Genomic DNA, 21,485 nt, shown 5'->3' on the forward strand with positions numbered 1-21,485 from the left:
AACATATACACATATACATATTAAACACAGCAATGTTACTCCCTAACTTGCCATCACCTCCTGCTTGTCCAGAATTAGGTTACCAACTGGCTGGTATTTGATCAACTTAGCTGATATTTTATCACAGAAGCTTGTTGCTATCAGCAAAAGCTGAAGCTAACAATTATTTGCAATATGCCATCATAGAACTCTGAGTCAAAATGCAAGTGTAATTTTTTCACTTTATTTTTCTTATTTTTTAAAAAAAATATGGCTAATATAGAAATATGTTTTGTAGGATTTCACAGGAATAATATAATATTGCTTGCCTCCTCAGTGAATGTAAAGGGAGTGGAAGGAAGAGAATCTGGAACTCAAAAAATGTTTTTAAGAATGTTAAAAATAAATAATAAACTGAAATGTATAAATAAAGTAAAATAAAAATGGAATATGCCATCAAATGAGTTGATAGAAAATGTTAACACAGTGATGACATCAGAGAAGCTTTCACTGCTGTATCATGCTATGGCTCATTTTAAAGTTTAGATGGCAGCCATCATATACCAGATTCTTAAGCCACAACTCTAAAATGTATTGTTCTAAAATGCACTCAGACGGGCATTAAAAGGAGTACCACAACAGAGGTCACTCTGGGGATCAAGATAGGGGGTGGGTCTTTGTGCCTGGCCTAGAAAGATCAGTTCACACTGCTGTCTTGTGTTGCCAAAGACTGAGGAAAGACTGCTTTAATCTGAGTCACTCTCTTCTTGCTTTGCAGGTTCCAGGTCATCTTCTTGGCCTCGAAGTCTTTCTCCTACAAGTAAAAAGACAGTACAGGAGGATTGTAAAAAGGGGGCCTCAAGGCTGTCTTTTTGGGGCTTAATGGACTAAGTCCATTCTGGGCTGAGTCAGTCTTTGTTGAAAGCCAAATATATTCGAAAGGATGGGCTTTGAGAATAGGAGAGTGCAGGGACTACTCTATTCCAGGCTTAAAAATATGCCACACCACCAGGGTTATGAGAAATTAATTTGGTGGGAAAACTCCTCAAGCAGAGTCAAAGAACTTCAGGTTTGATCCTGGCCCCTTAGCTATGTTACCCAGGACAAGTGGCTTAACCTTCTGGGCTCCAAAACACGAAGCCTAGAAGAAATGACATTTAGGGTCCCTCAGCTTTAAAACTATGATCCTAATTCATGCCAGCTCCAAAATGATTTCTAAAATTTAGGAGGAGAGCACATCTGGGGCAGCCAGCAGATAATGTGCCAGGCCTGGAGTAAAGAGGAACTGGGTTCAAATCTGGCCTCAGACACCTCCTCACTGGGTGACCCTGAGCAAGTCACTTAACTCCAACTGCCTAACCCCCACCTCACCACTCCAGTCTTGGAATCAATACTTAGTACTGACTGATCCTGCAACAGAAGGTATGAGTTTAAATTTTAAAAAAAAAAAAAAAAAAAAAAAAAAAAGAGGGCACTGTCACAGTGTAAACGCTAAGGGGCCAAGACTACACCTGCTAGAATCTGTCTTGGGCTCAGTGGAAAACTACTGCTTCTTTGACTAGTTTCTGATATTCCACAGGTCCAGATCTATGCCAGAGGTCAATAAGCTTACGTATGAGTTCTGCAATGGCTCTCTGTGTCCTCTTCTCTAGCTTTTCCAGTTTCTTTGCCACGTCTCTTTTTAAGTCCCTGGAAATGAGTAAAAAGAATGGGGACAAATTACTTTCACACAGGAACATGTTCTCATCAAAGGAGAGTGAGGGTCTAAAACTTTGAAGACTGGCTGCTTACGAAGCAGAAAGAAAAGTGGTTTGCTACTCTGACAGAGAATGAGTGTTTTCTAGTCACACTAGAGGCAAAATTATGAAGTAGCTTAAACTCATTGAAATTCACTATCTATTAAACTTCTACTACATTAAAAAGGACATAAATGAGAATAATGCCCAGGGTTTCAAAGAACTTATATTTGGACTATAACAAAGAAGATGGTCATATAAAATTTAATAAATTACAACCTAAAATATAACTCATAGGGAAAGCATATGCTAAGTTCTATGACAGAGGGAAACTATTTTACATTATGAAGATCAGAGTCTTTATGGAAGAGTAACACCTGAACCAAACCACCAAAGATGGAGGGTATTTCAATAGATCAGGATGGGGAAAGGTCATTTTCAAGCATGAGACAGCATGAACAAATAAATAAAGGCAGGAGGAAAAAAACAGTGCTAAAGGTAGGATTTAAATGTAATCTTCCTACGTTCAAATTTGGCCTCAGACACTTCTCAGCCATGTGACCCTGGGCAAGTCACTTGACCCCCATTGCCTACCCTTACCACTCTTCTGCCTTGGAGCCAAAACACAGTATTGACTCCAAGACAGAAGGCATGGGTTTAAAAAAAAAAATGAAGGTATTCTTGGTTCCAAGTCTAGAATTGCAGCCGCTATGCCATGCTATTTCTCAAAAAATGTAGTTTGAACAGATCCTGCAGATGGACAAAAAAATGGGCCCATAAATGAAGAGAGAAGAATAATAAGAGCTAACATTTTACAAAGTGCTTTGGATTGGACTAGATTTGGGAAATTTCACAATGCTTTAAATGACCATTATCTCCATGAAACAAAGATCCATGCTTCTAACACCAACATTCTCAGTTATTCAGTAATGGCTAGGAAACAAGAAATGTCCAAAGAATTAGAAGCTAAAGGACACTGAAAGGGCAGTGGATATATTTCCAGTAGATGAGTAGTCTAGAGCCTAATGACCATAAAAATCACAAGAGAAGCAGCATAAAAAATATGATTAGAAATGTCTGACAAGGAAAGGAAGGTAGAAGTGATAGAGAATAAAGATTAACCCAATGAAAAGCCCTGGGCTTTGCCATCAAAAGATGTAGAGAAAACTCAGAGCACAATGATAAGAGTCTTTAGAGGATTGGCAGGACTATATACATGGATGGAGAGAAGAGTCCAGGATAATCTGACATAAATGGATTGCAATCTGAACTGTTGGAAGGAGTACCCTCATCAAGATCACAAAAAAAGACAAATAAATAAATAAAAGATAATTTCATGTGGTAAGCTTTCTAGAAGAGAAATGTTTTTCTTTCTTTTCTGGATTTTATGTGTATTATCATGCAAAGCATATTTCCATATTGTTCATCATTGTAAGAAAATAATCATATAAAACCAAAATCCCAAAATAAAAACCCAAATAGACTAAAGTGAAAAATAGTATGCTTTGACCTACATTCTCGAGAAATGTTTTTCTTAAGTAGTATTTGAGCATGTTTATAGATAGAAGGAACAAGTGCAGGAAATATCTGACAGAAGAGGAAAAGAGTCAGGAAAAAAGAAATGGGAGGAAGAAAAGAAGGGGAAGAAAGAATGACTGATAAACTAAGGTCTCCAAGGAAGGTATCTTACAAGTTCACAAGGCAGTACCCACTCCACTTCTACCTCATAGACTGCTGAAAGCTACATAATATGATTATTTGTTAATCTTAAGACATTTTTCTCTTCTAATCAAAATCTGTTCTCAAAAAAGGATCTAAAATGAAATGGCATGAAAGTAAAAATAACGGGTTATCTCTAAGCTGTAGTACTCCAATAACCCTGTTCCAAAGTCAAGTGTCTCTAACAGTATAGTATATCTTTGACCATATATGTTTTTTGGCTTGTGGGATGAATCAACACAGTATGATCAAAAACAATTATTTCATCATGAACAGAGCCATCCTCATTAATTATGGTGAGGAGAGAAATAGGGCTGTATTAAGCACTTATTATGCACCTAGGCACTATGCTAAGTACATTGCAATTATTATCTCACTTGGTCTTCACAACACTGAATAGTAGGTGCAATTATTATCCCCATTTTACAGTTGAGGAAACTGAGGCAGAGAAAAGTTAAATAGCTTGCTAAAATGTCTACAGCTAATTTGAACACCAGGTCCACTGTTCTATCTGCTGTACCACCAGCTGCCTCATGGTGGGGGTGTTCTCATAGGCAACAGCAAGAAAAGTTGGGCAGGTGATCTATGGAACCTTTTAACCCAGAATCAAACCAAAACTGAGCCTTCAAGGAATGGTACGACTTCATTCATTCCGTTAGTCAATCAATAAGAGCCAACCATGTACACTGAGGGAAATACAAAAATTACCACATATCTCTGTACTTACGAGAGCTCAATCTAAAGAGCAACAGCACTGCATCCCAATGCTGAAACAAAACAGAATATGCCAAGTATATAAGAATCAAAGAAAGAGTGCTTTAAGAGTTCAGAGATAAAGGTCATTTTTTCAGCAAAAAGAATAAGATTTCTTGGAATAGATGGTATTGGAGCTGGCCTCTGAATGATTGTCAGGAAGGATTCAAACAGGCAAAGGAGTTGAAGGAAGAGGGAGAAAATGGTGAAGTCTCAGTTAGAAAGCAATGAAAAATACCCACAAGAAAACACAACATAGCCCCTGACTAGAATAGAGGCTACGATACAAGAGCACCAGAGTGAAGAAGCTTTCTCTGTGATGTGGGAGGATACAGCATGGGCTAACAAACTGCTGAGCACATGACGTCTACCCTCTATAAGAGAAGGATGTGCTACAAAATGAACCCCTCAGGCTGCACTCAAGTGCAATGGCTCTGGGTCCTCCCCTGGGCAACTCTTTCACTGGAGGAACCAAGAGACAGGCGTCCTGTAGCACTAACCCTTCTCAGAACTGGTTGGGACAATAGCATCAGCCTGTGACCCAGATGCCAGCAAAGTAAAAAAGGTTGTGCACTCTATTAATTATCACCTTTGTATTCAATTCTCACTATACTTAACTGCCTCACCACATGCACTGTGAATAATTTATCTCCTGTGTTTATTAACAGACATAGAGCTTTCTGTATCTGTTGCCTGCATTTACTTTGAAAAATCTAATCCAAATTCAGTGCCTCCAGGAAGTCTTCTTAGACTAATTCTACTTCATCACTGATTACTCTGGCAAAACCTGAGACTAATGGAAACTGCTATAATCCTTACTATATTTATGCATGTCTCATATCTTTTAAGTATTTTTAATCTATGCCTCACCTATGTCAGACCAAAAACTATGAGAATAGAAATCTGGTCTCCCCTTCCTCTATCAATTAAGTATTCAGAATAGAACACAGACATGCAGAGAGAATTTAATCAATGTTTATTCATCAAGGAATGGGACCATTTTCTAACAATCAAAGAATCAAGTACATGTGAAATCTCGCCCTGCAATTCACAAACCTTATCCATGGAGATGGAGGAAGGCTGTGTGTCAGAGAAGAAAGCCTACTACCTCTGTGGTCAGAACCTTGTTTCAATTCCAAGCTCTGCTACCTATGTGATCTTGGGCAAATCACTTGACCTCTCTAAGCCTCAATTCTGTCAGAGGTAAAATAGGGCAATAATATTTGTAATCTCTGCTCTGCAGGATTGTGATGAGGCTCCAAGGAGGTTATGGATATCAAGATCTCTCCCACTTGAAGGTGCTCTACATATGACCAGTTGTTGCTTTTGCTACTGATAGAACAGCGCTATGGGCTCTCCAACTATCTCTCATAGTCTGAACATAAAGCATTCTCCAAAATACTTCTGCCTGGGTAGACAGCCAGGCCTCATGCTCCTAATTGAATCTGGATCTCATCTAGGAGTGTCTCCCAACTATACATTTTATGGACTATATAAAGTTCTATAGTCTGCAATCAACAGATAGAATTGGAATGGTCCTTAAAATCATATTATCCAATCCTCTTATTTTACAGAAAAAGTAGCAGAGCCAAGAGTCCAGAGTCAAATTCAAGTCTTCTAACTCCAAGTCTAACACTAGGGTTAGCTATCCAGTAATCAAGAGTATTTTTTTTTTTTTTTGGCCTGAGCTCTTTTAGATAAATTCAAGGATGAGGTGGTAAAAAGAAGGCAGCCTTGGTCACTGTCCCTTCAAGATCCTTTAATGCAGGGTGTGGGGGGTGGTATAGTTAGATAGTGCACCAGGCCTGGAGTCAGAAGGATCTAGGTTCAGATCTGGCCTCAACTGCTTTCTAGCTATGTAACCCTGACCCAGTCACAGTTTGACCTTCTGTCTTAAGAGTTGTTACTAGGACAGAAAGTAAGGGTTTGGTAGGTAAGGGGAGGGGGAAGGAAGGAAGAGTATAAAATTAGGCCAAGATGCCCAGGCCACTAGGTAACAGGAACAGTGCGATGCTAGGATTGAATACAGAGCCCAGGAAACTGAAAGTGGTGGTAGCTAGAGCATAAGACTTCCAGGAACACTTCTGAAACACACGAGACTAAGAGCTGCAGCCATCTTTTTCATTTCAAAGTCAAACACACATGGCTAGTCCACATACCCATGTACACAAAAAACAGACTAAAGCATCTGGTAATTCATCCCATTATCTGCTGTCCTAAACGCCCCCCTCTTCCTCCTCAAAGAAGATGGATTTACTAGAAGCTGTGAGCTATCCCAGGCCTAAAAACAACTAAAGAGATAAAACAGCAGCCGATTGTGTTCATCCTGAAGAATGGCTTCAAACTCCAGGTAGCCACAGAATATACAGGCCAAAGAGATAGGCTCAAAGTATAGGTATGACTTCTCTTGTCTATGTCTGAAGTCTCCTTATAATATATAAATATATATAATATATAAAGTAGGAAAACTCAGTCCTGTTCTTCCATATTTTGTACTGAGATGATTAAAACAAATGAGCTATCATGCAAAACTGCTTTGAGCAATGTTGCCCCAAAATATTACCTTAAAACATTAAAGCTTTTAAAAACTCCCATTTCTGAAAATGAACTTTAAGGAATTTCTCTTATAAGATCAGACCCCAGGCAGACTGATCACTGCTCTAGCTACCTCTATTTCTCCCTTTCTTGGCTCAATTAACAAAGAGATCAGGAACCTCGTACATCCAGCCCTTCTTATGTTCCTTCACACTGGATATCTCTCTGGCCAGGCTTCTTTGAAGAAGACAGACTGCATTTTCAGGGACCTTCTTCAGAATCTGGTTATCATAGCCTCTGGTGGGTGGCAGTTGGCCTAAAGATCTTTCTCCTTCCACTTCATCTTAAGAGAATGCCTAAGCCATCTGACATTGAAAGCCTTACAAAGTCCTCCATAATTAGAAAAAGATCCATCCTGTTCCATTCCAGAATGGGTAGGGAGACGGTAGGCAGACTAGAAAGGCCCTGTCTTTATCTATTATGGCCAGTGTTCTCACCTGAGAACAGGCTAGAACAGCCATGAAAAGAAGATCTGATTGTTTGGGATATAAAAGAAATTGGAACTGTTTTCTTTTCTTCCTATTGCTATTATAATTCAACTTGTAGGCAGCTAGGAGAGAAAGGCTCAACACAAGTAAGCAGTTGGGAGTGAATGAAGGAGCTTTTGGCTGCTACTACTGAGTTCCTGAGAATGCTTCACAGAACTGTCTGCTTTTATGCTGAGGTACCCAGAATCTTGGCTATACTGAATTCATGGTATAATATACAGAATACTGTCAACTTTAATTACATTTTTTTGGCAAAGTTACATTTTTTTGAAATGCCAAAAATTACGTTTTCACTATTAATCCTAGTTTTCACTATTAATAACTGGGATGAATATGGCCCAATTTAAACTCACTAAACTAGTTTCTTCATCTGTAAAATTCCTCCTACCTCATAGGCCTATGTCAGAGAAGCACTTGGTCAAACATTGGTCAAACATAAAGCACCATGGGAATGAGTATAGTACTACAAAAAAACAGGAAAGGGACTCTTTAAGTCAAGAAGAAAACATCTATGGGTGGTAACACTTACCAGTCTGGCTTTCTGGGAGCAAGATTGGCCAAATCCTAGGGGAAAAGAAACAAATGTCAATAGAACCACAGAAAGAGACTACTGTGGCCCACTGATTGTGGGAAGGAAACCTACATGGTTTCCTGTGGACTCTATTCTGTCCAGAAAGGGACACCCTCTAACTATTTCTTCATCACTATTCAATTGTTCTAATGCATAAATTCTGCAAATAATTGACAACCTGGATTTACCCCCAAAAAAGAGATGAACAATGACTATTGCCTGTGCTAGATGCTAAGTTCCCAGAAAGCAGGACTTAAAAATGATTTTTACTGGATTATTCAGTACTCATTTGAGGGCTCTTGATAAAGGCTTGTTGTGTTGGGCTGTCAGGGGAGGGGGGAGGGAGAAGAGAAACTCATTTAATAGACCTACCACTTCCTCAATGATGGGCTCAGGCTTCGCTGCTTCCAGCTGGTCTTTCACTTTCTCTTCCACTAGAAGGAGCAAGAAAATAAGATAAAGTAAAAGCACTGACTCAGGCAGGAAAGCCTAGCCAGGCAACACAGGAAGAGGCCCCGGGAAGAAATGGCCTCAGTGACCAGCAGGTTGGCACATCATGAACATGCCTTCCCACTGCATTTTTAGCTTTTATGTGTGCTGTGGCAGGGAACAGACTTTCCTGTACCCTGTGCCAAGAATGTTATCTGTCTCCACTGAGAGATTTTGTCTCCCTCTCCTGCCCTGGGCCTCAGCATCATCCAACAGAAGCCGACAAGAGCTTCTTCCTCCCAAGTTTGGACTGTGCTGGCTTCTAAATATTTCCAGAGCACATTCACCTGAATAGTAGCTCCAAGATGGAAGCCAGGACTGGCTAGACCTCAGGAAACACACGGTTAGTCAAACAGAACACTGGGTCTAAAGTCAGAGGAGTTCAAACTCCGGCTATGCTATTTACTACCTATGTGACCTTGGCAAAGTCCTGTAACCTCTCATCCCAATCTTTACCAGCAAAATGGGAAAAAGCAAGGATGGTGAGTAGGGTAAGGGCAAGGGTCTGAACTAGACAGGGGAAGCATGGTTAATGGAAATATCATTGTCTCTAAATATTTACTAATTGGAAACCCGGTTTAGCTCCTTAGTGCACCTTTGGGCAAGTCATTCAACTTTTCAGTCTCAATCTCCTCAGGTACAAATAAGGAGGTCGGGCAAGAACACTGCCTCCCAAAAGACCAAAGAATGATCAAGAAATCTAATACGAAGTGACAATAAGTGACATTTTCTATCCCAGAGCTAGAAAAAAACATTAGCCAGAAGCCCACAAGCAGACATGGGGTGGTGAGGAAGGTATGGAGGGAAGAAACATATATACTTTTTAGACAAGGATGTGTTTTCCATGACTATTTTTATTACAAAGGGATTTTTTCCTATTCTTTTCTTTTTGAATAGGAGATCTAGGGAGAGAATAGCAAAGATGATGCAAAAAAAAAAAAAAAAAAAAAGAAAAAGACTAAGGTCATTGAAACATTCCTATAAGTGCCCAGAGGATAGAACTGGTATGAAATAGATTCAAAGTTTCATATGCAGTCCTTTTTCTGTTATAATTTGCATAGTGAAATGTTTTTTTTGTTTACATTCAGAATTTTGAAAAAAAATTTAATGAAGGGTTTGCACTAGATGATTTATATGGTACATTTCAGCTTTAGAACCAATATTTTAAAAGTTCTTTCAAACTTGAAATTAAGACCCTAAAACTAATGTTTCAGGTAACCAGGTACTTATTAGTGTGGGCACTCCCTACAATAATACAAATCGAAAACCATTCATACCTCTTCTTCCTGCTTAGTTCTGTCCGTGTCTTTTCATATATCCTGAATAAAAGGATTTACCCGATGTGTTGAGGACCACTCTTTCAAAATGTCTTTAAACAGGGGCAGCTGGGTAGCTCAGTGGATTGAGAGCCAGGCCTAGAGACAGGAGGTCCTAGGTTCAAATCCGGCCTCAAGACACTTCCCAGCTGTGTGACCCTGGGCAAGTCACTTGACCCCTATTGCCTACCCTTACCAATCTTCCACCTATAAAGTCAATACACAGAAGTTAAGGGTTTAAAATAAAATAAAAAAATAAAATAAAATAAAATAAAATGTCTTTAAACATTATATGACTACCCTAAACCATATGGACTATCCAATTATTACCATCCTTGACAAGTGACCAGCCACCACCTTTGTTGGTGATAGAGCTCATGGATAACACTGTCAACCACCCACTCAAATGGGTCATGAGAATAGCCCAAAGTACCCATGAGGTGGCTTTAAAGTTTTATTCTGTTGAAGGGTAAGGACAAGTCATTGCATAATAGGGAAAGACTCTTTCCAAGTCTAACCCCAAATGCCAAGGTACAGTCTTGATACATATAGTTGTGGCAAGACAAGGAAGATATAGCTGTAACAATGGCAAAGTTTGCTTAGTGACAAGATAGAGTTTATCTAGCATCAAAGAGTCTATTCTTAGGGTTTCTTCAATATCAAAGAGGAGGATGGTCAGTTTTGTTTGGTGATTGAAAGTCTATTCATGAAAGAGCCATTTTAACTGGGATATGGTTCCTGAAGGTGTTTTTCATTACTCAAAGCTGACATGGTTGGTCTGAGTTGTAGTTCTGGTCTGTGGTTTTTACAGTAACAGAATGATAGCAACAAAGCTCACCCTGAGTGTACACACACAATTTTTGTTATGTCAAGCTCACAGTACATTTTGATTGGGTAAGATATACTCAGGTTTGAGCCAGGAACTACTAGGTCTGGGCCTGGGGAACATGATAACTCAGGAAAATTAGAGACTTTAGTGAGGGGTTAATTTTTGAAGTTCTGACAATCTTTTATGATGGGTTTTTTTTTTCATGTCATCACTGATAATATACTACAATTAATCTAGGCCTATCATGTATCTTCCCATTGTTATTGTTAATGTTCTCCTGCTCCTCCTCTTCCACTTCCTCCTCATCATCAAGGTTTGCCAAGCTCATTGCTTAGGATCAATGCTTGAAGGAATGCACTGCATCAACTAAAAGGGGCTGCAGTAACACTAGAAACCTGACCAGTGGTATAGAGAGTATAATGCTGAGAAAATAGAGAGCATGACATTCCATCTCTTGACTACCTATATTTTCATATACTGCCCCTCACTGTCTAGAACAGTGATGGGCAACCTTTTGAGTTTGGTGTGTCAAAATTCACCAAAAAAACAAGCATAACTCGGGTGGTGTATTACTTCAAGAAAAAAAAACATAATTTTGCAATATTTATTTATAATTTAAATAACAAAAATGTATAATTGTGACATATAACTGTAGTTAATAAACCAAAATAGATTAATATAGGTAGAATTGTCATCTATAGTGCACAGAGGGTCTACACTACACCAAAGCAAATGTTTCATCCTTGGCATGCAACCCCATACTTCTCTATATGCAGCCATGTGTTATCAAAAATGGCTACATGTGTCAGTGCTGACACGCATGTCATAGGTTTGTCATCACTGGTCTAGAACTCTCCTTCATCTCCACTTCCTGGCTTCCTTTAGATCCTTCTTTGGGATTATCTCCCATCTATCCTGGACATATCTTAGTTGTACACAGTTGCTTGCATGTTGCCTTATCAGACTGTGAGTTCTATTTTATTAACTAACTTGTTATGTGCATTTTAATTAGTTTTATCAATAGAGTGAAAGAAATAGGAGGAAGGGACCTATTATAACTTGTTCCCATCTAATCTTGGCTAAATATTTTAAGCAGTTTATGGGACTAGCTAAATAAATAGTAGAATCCTTCTATAAATCAAATTTCTCAAGTCGGTGAATAAATAAACATTTATTAAGCACCTATTATGTGCCAGTTCTATACTAAACAATGGGAATACCAAAGAGTATGGGAAAAGTACCATTTAATGTCTTGAGTTGCTAACTTTCTCCAGACTGCAACAATGTTGTGGAGCCCCTTTCTCCTATCCTTTCTTTTCTCATATCAATGCCATTTATTCCTTAGGATTTCCAATTCCCTACCTGAAGCTGGTTTAGCCTGAGGCACTTTCCTCTTCTTTAGCTCTTCATCTTCAGGGACATAGTTCCTTAATTTGAGTTCCCTGTGGAATCAATCACAAAGAAAGACTAAGTTAAAACATTTAGTATTCTTTTATAAAAGTTCCAGAATCTAGAAGTCAGAAGCCCTGGGAGACACCAACTGTTATGAGTTATGACCAAGATGAAGAGTCAGCCAAAGGGACCAAGAAGGAGCAATGAGAGAAGTAGAAAGAAAACCAGGAAGACAGTAGTGTCACTGAAACCTAAAGGGATGAAAATTTCAAAAAGACAATAATATCAAAAGCTGCTGTGAGGTTAAAAAAAAAAAAAAGATGAGGATTGAGAAAAACCCATTAGATCTGACAATTCAGAAACCATTATTGACTTTAGAGTTTTAGTGAGGTCAGAAGCCAGAATGTACAGTTACAAGAGTGAGAAGCAGTTGTTGTAGAGGGCTTTCTCAAAGAAAGGAGAAATATGGAACATTAGAAGAGATGGACAGATTAAGGGAGAATTTGGGGGAGGGAGGGTGAAAAGACATGGGCATATTTGTAGGCAGTAGAGGCAGCCAAGAGACAGAGACTGAAGGTAAGTGAGAGAGTAAGGATAACAGAGAGGGCAGTCTACTGGTGAAGATTAAATAGAAAGGGATCACCTGTGCAAAAAGAAAGGTTTACCTGGCAAGGAAAAGGGCATGTGGATTGAGGTTTACCTTTTTCAATCACTATGAAAAAAAATTAGACTAAACGAATGAAATAGACTAACCTTTTATTTCCAAGATCACTTTCTATCACCATCACACAGTAACTTCTTTGAGGTTCACTGAATCCTTAACTATGACCTAATCAGGCAATACCAAAAAGGAACATGAGACAGTGGCTGATGGTGGGAGTATTCCAAGGCTAGGACTTAACAGGGGAAGATCTTTCAATAAGATAAAGAGGCAAAGAACTCAAAGGATGTCAAAAGCCAGATTGTAAGGGGTTAAGAAAAGTGTGAGAAGAGAGTATGTGGAGGTACCCATTGTAGATGACCTTTACAAGAAGTTTAGCTACAAAAGGCAGAAGAGATATAGGACAATAGTTAGCTGAAATGTAAAGTTCAAGTGAGGGTTTTTTTCAGGATGAAAACTCTCAGTCAGAGTGTCTATTTTAAAATAGAGTCACTGCTGTTTATGCCAAATGAATGAAAATTGTTCTCTGGAACCCCTGGAAGCACAAAGGCAGCAACTGAATGCTATTTCTGCTGACCTGAGTCAGGGGCACAGAAGTACAAGGAGCCAAAGCTTCTAGAAATTTATATGCTCTTTGATTCAAAATGTCTCCAGAAAACAGAGGGGCAAAGAGGCTACATAATATATTCTAAATCATAGAAAGCTGTGGGAGAGCATAAAAAGAAATGGATTTGGAATCAGAGGATGTGGCTTTCTAACCTAGTACTTGTGACAGCTTGGGGAGATCATCTGATCTTCCTCATCGATAAAATGAAAAATTTGCTATACATCCAAATCCTGAATCCTCCAAAAGAGGCTTCTTCCTCAACAGGAAAGTCCTGATTTCCTCCCAATCTACCCCACATTTCCTCTATTATGATGTTGAAGCCTTCTTCTTGGAAGAAGGCTAGAAGTGTTGTGTTTTAATGGTGTGCTATAATGGGAAGAATGGTGGCCTGAGTGCCAGGAGGGCAAGATTCTAGTCCCAGATCTGACTCTAGCTGTGGGATCTTAGGGTATCATCACTAATAACTTCTCTAAGTCTCAGTTGCTTGATCTATAAAATGAGTAGAATGAAGTAGTTGAATTCTAAAGTCCTATCACAGATTCTCTAATTCTACAACAGTATATAGCTCTATTGTAATATTTGGGAAACACACAAAATATTTCTATTACCTACCAATGATTCTTAGCTATTTCTCAAACTTCTCACTTAGTAATTGTGCTGATCTCACACAGAGGCACTACAACAATGAAATGAGATACTATATGTGAAACACATCACAAACTTTAAGGTACTACATAAACAACAGTTATTATTATTACCCCCCATTCCTCATGGTTTTCTTGAAGTCAATCTGGAAATGCCCCATAAATGCCAAATTATAAGAGCGGCTTTAAGAGGCACATTTCCTATCTGGTATCAGAATATGCCTTCCAATATTCTCCATTTTCTTCATGCTTATTATTTCCTTCAACTCTATGATCAAACTGCCACTTTTATTGCCTCTTTCCTCAAAAGGGACCTCAAAGCCTTTAATAAGTTTTACAGGGCTTTATTTGTGCACACGTGCACATGCACACACACAGGTATTCATAACATTCCATTAATAATTACAAAATGCCCCCCCAAATGACCATTAGGTACTGCTGCAGAAAACAGTGGTTTGGCTTTGGTTCAGTCTACTGAATGCTCAGTCAGAGGAACTAAGAAGTCGTTGATCACACCACACCCTCTGGTTTGTATTATTTTTAAGCCTTCTCCTACACTGCTGACACAGTATTTCCTGAGAAGCCATCCAATGGCAATGCACTCTATAAATCAAACCACAAACAGGCACTACCCAGCTCTGATCTGAGAAGGTGGTGTTCAAAAAATATCTCAACTCTGAATCCTGGCTTTGTCTACTATGTGCCCAATATCATCCTGGCAAACCTACCTACCTACATTTAACTGTTGGGTAGGAGTCATAAGTTTTCAAAAAATGGAGTCTGAAGTGATAAGTCAATTAATTAATCAATAAACATGTATTAAGTGCTGACTGTGTGTCCCAGGCCCTATTCTAGGTCTAGAAAACAATGGCAAAAATGAATTAGCCTTTGCTTTCAAGGAACTCACATTCTATTGGGGAAGGGAGAAAACATGCACTTGTATAAATATATGTAAAATACATAAGATAAAGAGAAGACATGTTTTGTGGGGGGTAGGGCACTAGCAACTAAGGTAGCATTTCAGCAGTTCTTTAATGTACAGAAAAGAACAGGAATTTTGAAGAAAACAAAAACAGAATAGCTTTGAAAGTAACATGAAGAATTTACATATACTTTTAAAAAGCAAGCTTTATATAACAGATTGTCATTTCACATGTAATTATTTTCTGCTCTACTTTGTGTATGTATTTAGATGATTGGAAATATACTTTTTTCCCTGTTTCTACTTGAAAATAAGGGTTTTCAGTATATGTAAAGTTGAGAATTAAAAAAAAAAACATTTTTTAGACATAATTATTCTAAGCCATGCAAAGACTAATCAAAATCCAGAAGACTGGTGATGAAATGTGCAGAATAAGATGCAAATCTTCAGAAATGAATAATATTTTAAAATGTATTTCTTTGACACTATACTTATTTTTTTAAAACCTCTTACCTTCTAAGAATTTGTACAAGTAATCAGTTCTAAGACAGAAAAGGGGCTGACAGATGGGGGTTAAGCAACTTGCCCAGAAGGAATCTAGGAAGTGTGTGAGGACAGCTGTTCACTGTAAAATATCCCTGTCACTGAATGACCTCCTGCTTCCACTTATTTTATTCAGCTTCAGTTCATGTAAGTCTTTCCTGGTTTTTCTGAACTCCTCCTGCTATAATTTCTTACAGCACAAAGTATTCTACTACTATCATATATAGTATAAATTATTCAGCCATTCCCCAATTGATAGGCTTCCTTTCACTTTCCAAATCTTTGCCCCACCTAAAAAAGAGCTGCTTTAAATATCTTTGTACCCATAGGTCCTTTCCCTTTTTGGTTTTTTTTATCTCTTTGGGATACAAACTTAGTAATGGTATTGCTGGATCAAAGGGTATGTACTGTTTTGTAACCCTCTGGATACAGGTCCAAATTGCTCTCCTGAATGATTAAATCAGTTCACAAACTTCCCCAACAATGCATCTGTGTCCCAGCTTTCCCAATCACCTCCAAGTTTTGTCTTTTTCCCTTTCTGTTATAATAGCCAATATGAAAAGCTTAGGGTAGTATCTCAGGGTTGTTTTAATTTGCATTTCTCTAATTAATAGTGATTTAGAGCATTTTCTGCATGACTACGGAGAGTTTTAATTACTTTGAGAACTGCCTGTTCACATCCTTTGACCATTTATCAACTGGAGTATGACTTATATTCTTATATATTCAAATCATTTCTCTATGTATTTGAGAAATGAGGCCTTTGTTAGACTTGTAAAAAATTTTTGCACCATTATGATTATTATGTATTATATTTTCCCTCCTATTTACCGTATTTAGTTTCTGACTTCCAACTCCCCCAATTTGCCCTCTTTTCTATCAGCCCCACCCCCATTCTCTGATCCCCTTCCCCTCCTACTTTCCTGTAGGGTCAGACAGCTTTCTAAACCCAATTGATTATATATATATTTCCCTCTCTGAGCCAATTTTGATGAGTAAGGTTCATATGCTCTCTTCCCCACTTCCCCCTCCATTGCCTCTTTTATAAGCAATAATTTCCCCCATTCTATTTTTCCCTTCCCACTCCTCCCAATGCATTCCTCTTTCTCACCTAATTGTATTTTTTTAACTATCATCCCATCATATTCAACTCACACCATCACCCTCTATGTACTCTCCTTCCAAATGCCCTAATAATGAGAAAGTTCTTTGGCATTACAAGAATCATTTCCCCATGTATACAGTTTAACCTTATTGAAAGTCTTTTGATTTCTCTTTCCTTTTTACATTTTTATGATTCCCTTGAGTCTCATATTTGAGAGTCAAATTTTCCATTCAGCTCTGGTATTTTTAACAAAAATGTTTTAAAGTCCTCTATTTCACCGAATACCCATTTTTTTGGATTATGCTCAGTTTTGCTGGTTAACTGATTATTGGTTAAAATCCTAGCTCCTTTGCCCTCTGGAATATCATATTCCATCCCCTCTGATACTTTGATATAGAAGCTTTTAAGTTCTGTTTTCCTGTCTATGGCTACACAATATTTGAACTGATTCTTTTTGGCAGTTTTATTGGGATCTCTTTTAGAGGGTGATCAGTGGATTCTTTCAATTTCTATTTTATCCTCTAGTTCTAGAATATCAGGGTAGTTTTCCTTGATGGTTTCTTGAAAGGTGATATCTAAGCTCCTGTTTTGATCATGGCTTTCAGGTACTTCAATAATTCTTAGATTTCCTTTCCTGGATGTATTTTCCAGGTCAGTTGTTTTTCTAATGAGATATTTCACATTTTTTCTGTTTTATTTTGTTTTCATTCTTTAGACTTTGACTGTTTCTGTCTCATGGAGTAATTAGTTTCCATTTGCCCAATTCTCATTTTTAAAGCATGATTTTCTTGAGTAAAACTTTTGTACCACCTTTTTCCATTTGGCCAATTTTACTTGGTAAAGAGTTCTTTTCCTCAGTGAATTTTTGTACCTCTTTTTCCAAAGGGCCATTTCTGTCTCTCAAGAAGTTTTTCTCTCCAGTGCATTTTTTATATATCTTTTTCCATTTAGACCAGTGATGTGCAAACTATTGGAGTAGTGATTAGGGAATTGCTTAAGGCAGTGATGAGCAAACTATGGCCTGGATCTGGTCTGTGGGGAATAGTTTGCCCATCACTGATTTAGACAATTCTGCTTTTTAAGGAGTTCTTCTCTTTGGATTTTTGGGCCTCTTTTTTACCAACTGGCCTATTCTGTTTATCAAGGTATTAATTTCTTCAGTATTTTTTGTGCCTCCTTTATTCCTGTTGGTTCTTTTTTCATGTTTTTCCTGTATTATTCTCATTTCATGTCTCAACTGTTCTTCTATTTCTATTATCCATTTTTTTTAATCATTTTTGAGTTCCTCTATTAATTCTTTTTGGACTTGAGAGCAATTCATATTTTCCTTGGAGGCTTTGGATGCAGCAGTATTGACTTGGTTGTCTTCTTCTAAGTTTAAGTCTACCCTGTTACCAAAATAATTTTCTATGATGTTTCTTTATTTGTTTGCTCACTTTTCTGCCTTTTTCTTTTCTTTTAGTTTAAAAAGCTGTTAAAGTTTATTCTTTAACTGTGGTGAAGGGGGCACTGTTCCAAGCTTCAGGTCCTTTGTGTAGCTGCCTTCAGAACTAGCTCTGGAGATCAATCTGCTTTGAGTTCTTCCAAGATTAAAGAGAGATATGTTTAATATTCTCATGGTCTGTGCTCTGGTCTGTGAGTAACCCCAAGCATTCTTTTACTGTTTGGAACTTTGACCAGAGTCCTCTGCTTACCTGTCTGCAAGTGCCCGTGTATGCTGGTATTCCTACTCACCCTAGAGATCATGCCCCAGGGCTATAACCTGGTTTTGTGTATGGGCAATGTGACAACCTGGAGCCATCAAAGGGACTCCTATAATTTCCTTCCAAGCAGTTATCCAATCCCTCTTACCATCTGTGGCTGAGAGTTCCAGAGGCCTTGGTTGCTGCTTCAATTGTACTCACAGTCTCTTGCGTTAGCATGCTGTGCTCCACTCTGGTGCCCTAGATCTTTCCTTTTCGCCTTCTAAGTTGTTTTGGGCTGAAATTTTACATCACCTTGTCTTTTTCTGGGTTATGCTGTTCCAAAATTCATTCTGAGGAACTATATCATTGCTTTTTGGAGGGTAATTTGTTAGAAATCAGAGAGGTCCCTGTACCTTCTCTGCCATCTTGGCTCCATCCCCAATGTCCATAATTTTTAACCCAGTTACTCCTTTGTTAGTTATATATTCAAGGAGGTCACCGACAAAAAGTAAGGCCCTCTATACAACTAACTGTTTAAAGCAGCACTTTTTGTGACTAAGAATAGGAAACAAAGTAAATGTTCATCAATTGGGGAATAGCAAAATAAACGGTACATGAATTTAATGAAATATGCTATGAGAAATGGCAAACAAAGAATTCAGAGAAATTCAGAAAGACTTCCATGAATTAATGCAAAGTGAAGCAAGAAGAGTCAAGAAAACAATATACACAATGACTAACCACAATAACCACCATGAAACAATCAAAAATTAATTTTGAAAAATTATGAAAAGCTTGGATCAAAGAAGAGATATGAAAAAAATCCTTCCTCTCACTCCTCTGAATAGATGAGATGTTCACAGTGTGAAATATTGCACATCAGATTTTTTTTAATTAATTGCTTTTACTAATTTTTTTCTTCCTCTGTTTCTTTAAAAAAAATCCTTTTGGTATGGGATTAATAAAAAGCAAAATATATCAATAAAATCTGTTTTTGAAACACATAGAAAACAGCAGAAGGAGGTATAGAAGGGGTCACAAACAGAGCAGTATTGACACTATTGGGTTTAATTTATATATTTTTAAACAAGCTCTATGTAATAGATTAACATTTCCATATGAATGTGTTTACAATGGTTTGGTTCACAATTTTTTTTTAGACTCTCCCTTCTCAAATGTAATGGACTCCTGTACTAGCAGCAATGCAATGATCCGGGACAATTCTGAGGAACTTATGAAAAAGAACGCTATCAATATTCAGAGGAAGAAATATGGCAGTAGAAAAATAACTGCTTGAACACATGGTTTGATGCAGGTATAATTTGGGATGTAGACTCTAAAAGACCACGCCAGTACAACTATCAAAAATATGGAAATAGGTCTTGATCGATGAAACATGTAAAAACCATGGAAAATTTTTCTAAAATATAAAAATTAAAGTCTTTTTGTGGTTCTATCTTTCAGAGGTAGAATCTGAGGACAAGTGTGCCAGGAAAAGGTGCATGAAATAGCTACCAGGAAAATTTAAAAATAAAAGTTATTGTTTCATCTCAATAACCCAAAGTTATACTTCCTCAGTTCTCTGACTCTTCTCACACAACTGCTCAACCTTGATGAAAAAAGCTCCACACCCCAAATAATCAATGTTTACTACAAAGCAATGTGTACCTTCCCAGACTTCCTCCTCTCTGCACAGACAGAAACCCCTAAGTCAGAACAAGTCCCTAGAAATATCAAGCTCTCTAGAAACATCAGTCATTTTGGCAACAAGCCAGTATTAGGGTATTCAGGGCTCCTCCTCTGGGCCTTTTCATAGCTCAAGTGAGTAGGAAAAGATAAAATTTACAAAGTAGTTTTAAAAATAAGGGAGATAAGCCATTTATACAGAAATCATGTTGTGAAAAACAATATTTTAGATAGGTTGTGCCTTTTAATCATCCTTCCTATGACCAAATAACAAAGAGGAGATGTACAATACCCTTCTTACTTTCTCTATGGACTACCAGAGATAGGCAGTCTTTCTTGTTTTGTAAATGACAAGTTTCAATACCCTCCAATCCTATCCTTTGACTTTTATCTTTTCTTACTCCCATCCAGCACAATACAATACCTATATAAGAAAATAAACTAAAAAACAGGAAAAGAAGTCATTCTGCCCTTCCAGTTATCTCAGAGAAATATGGACTAAATAAATTATAAAGGTGTATCAGAGCTGTCTCAACATAGAATTTGTTGCCTTGGGAGCCTTCATTTAAAGGCTGAATGTCAGGGGCAGCTGGGTAGCTCAGTGGATTGAGAGCCAAGCCTAGAGACGGGAGGTCCTAGGTTCAAATCTGGCCTCAGACACATCCTAGCTGTGTGACCTGGGCAAGTCACTTGACCCCCCATTGCCTAGCCCTTACTACTCTTCTGCCTTGGAGCCAATACACAGTATTGACTCCAAGACGGAGCGTAAGGGTTTAAAAAAAAAAAAAAAAAGGTTGAATGTCCTTTTGAAAGAGATGCTAAAGAATAGATTTCTATTCAGGCACACATTGAACTAATTGGCTTCTGAGGTTCTGTGCTAACACCTTAATATCAGAATGTTATTGAGCTGAAGAGTCATATTTGCTAAGAGAGTGTAATAAGATCCTCCACTTAGTGCTCTTATTATTGTTGGTAGTTGTCAATAACAGAAACAAGAAACAGCTCATCATCAATGAATGTTCCAGTCCCTGGGGAGTAAGATATATTCCACAAATAGCTCTGTTTTGGGATACTAAAGCCCACAGAGGCTGTCCCAGTTGGAAAAGGTCAAAACCACACTGGATATTATTCAGGAGAAAAAAAAAAGATTTAAAATAATCTACAAAACATAACAACTTTAGAATATAGATGTCTCACCTATCTGACACATACAAAGTGAGTATTTATAAGAAAAAAAGCCAAGTAGTGAGAATTAACTTCATTCTGCTCCTGTTTCCAAGGCCAGAACAAAAACAGAAAAGAGGCAGAGCTATGCACAAATTTCCATAGGTCCTGGAAAAACAGAGAGGGAAAAAAAAAGGGCAAAATAGGTGCTTTCTTCTAATATGTATTGTCATTATTCCTCATTTCACTCTCTGAATCACTGTGAATTCTTTCAGCATAGAAATGGTTTCAATCCGCTTTTAGTATATTTTTGAAATACTTTCTTATACTGTTTTGTACAGTTTTCTACCCCAGTAAATCCTAAATAAATTGTGCTGATGGTCAAGAATTAGACTTACAAATATTCCCGGTAAATTCCCAAAGGTGGGTGACTCAGTAGCTGAGAACAGGGACAATTATGGTTTCTTTTCTGGCCTGAAACATATGCAGCAGGGTCTAGCCACATCTATCACCATAGCTCTAATCATACCCTCTCATCAACTTCTGCTGGATCACCACTCTGGTCCTCCATTTGACTATAGCTGGGCAGCTGACATTGATG

General features: G+C 37.9%; 1 protein-coding gene across 1 annotated transcript in view; it reads right to left on the bottom strand.

Annotated features, from left to right (window-relative positions):
* Positions 1-205: 205 nt before the first annotated feature.
* Positions 206-21,485, bottom strand: part of CCDC12 (coiled-coil domain containing 12) — an 85,744-nt gene continuing 64,464 nt past the window's right edge. Inside the window, exons 3-7 of the mRNA XM_044682080.1 lie at positions 11,838-11,917; positions 8,214-8,275; positions 7,800-7,834; positions 1,592-1,668; positions 206-793 (exon numbers count right to left, since the gene is read on the bottom strand). Of these exons, the coding sequence (XP_044538015.1) occupies positions 726-793; positions 1,592-1,668; positions 7,800-7,834; positions 8,214-8,275; positions 11,838-11,917 (322 nt within the window). The 3' untranslated portion in view covers positions 206-725. The remainder of the gene's footprint in view (positions 794-1,591; positions 1,669-7,799; positions 7,835-8,213; positions 8,276-11,837; positions 11,918-21,485) is intronic.

The sequence above is a fragment of the Gracilinanus agilis genome, chromosome 1 (assembly GCF_016433145.1).
Source record: "Gracilinanus agilis isolate LMUSP501 chromosome 1, AgileGrace, whole genome shotgun sequence".
Lineage (NCBI taxonomy): Eukaryota > Metazoa > Chordata > Mammalia > Didelphimorphia > Didelphidae > Gracilinanus > Gracilinanus agilis.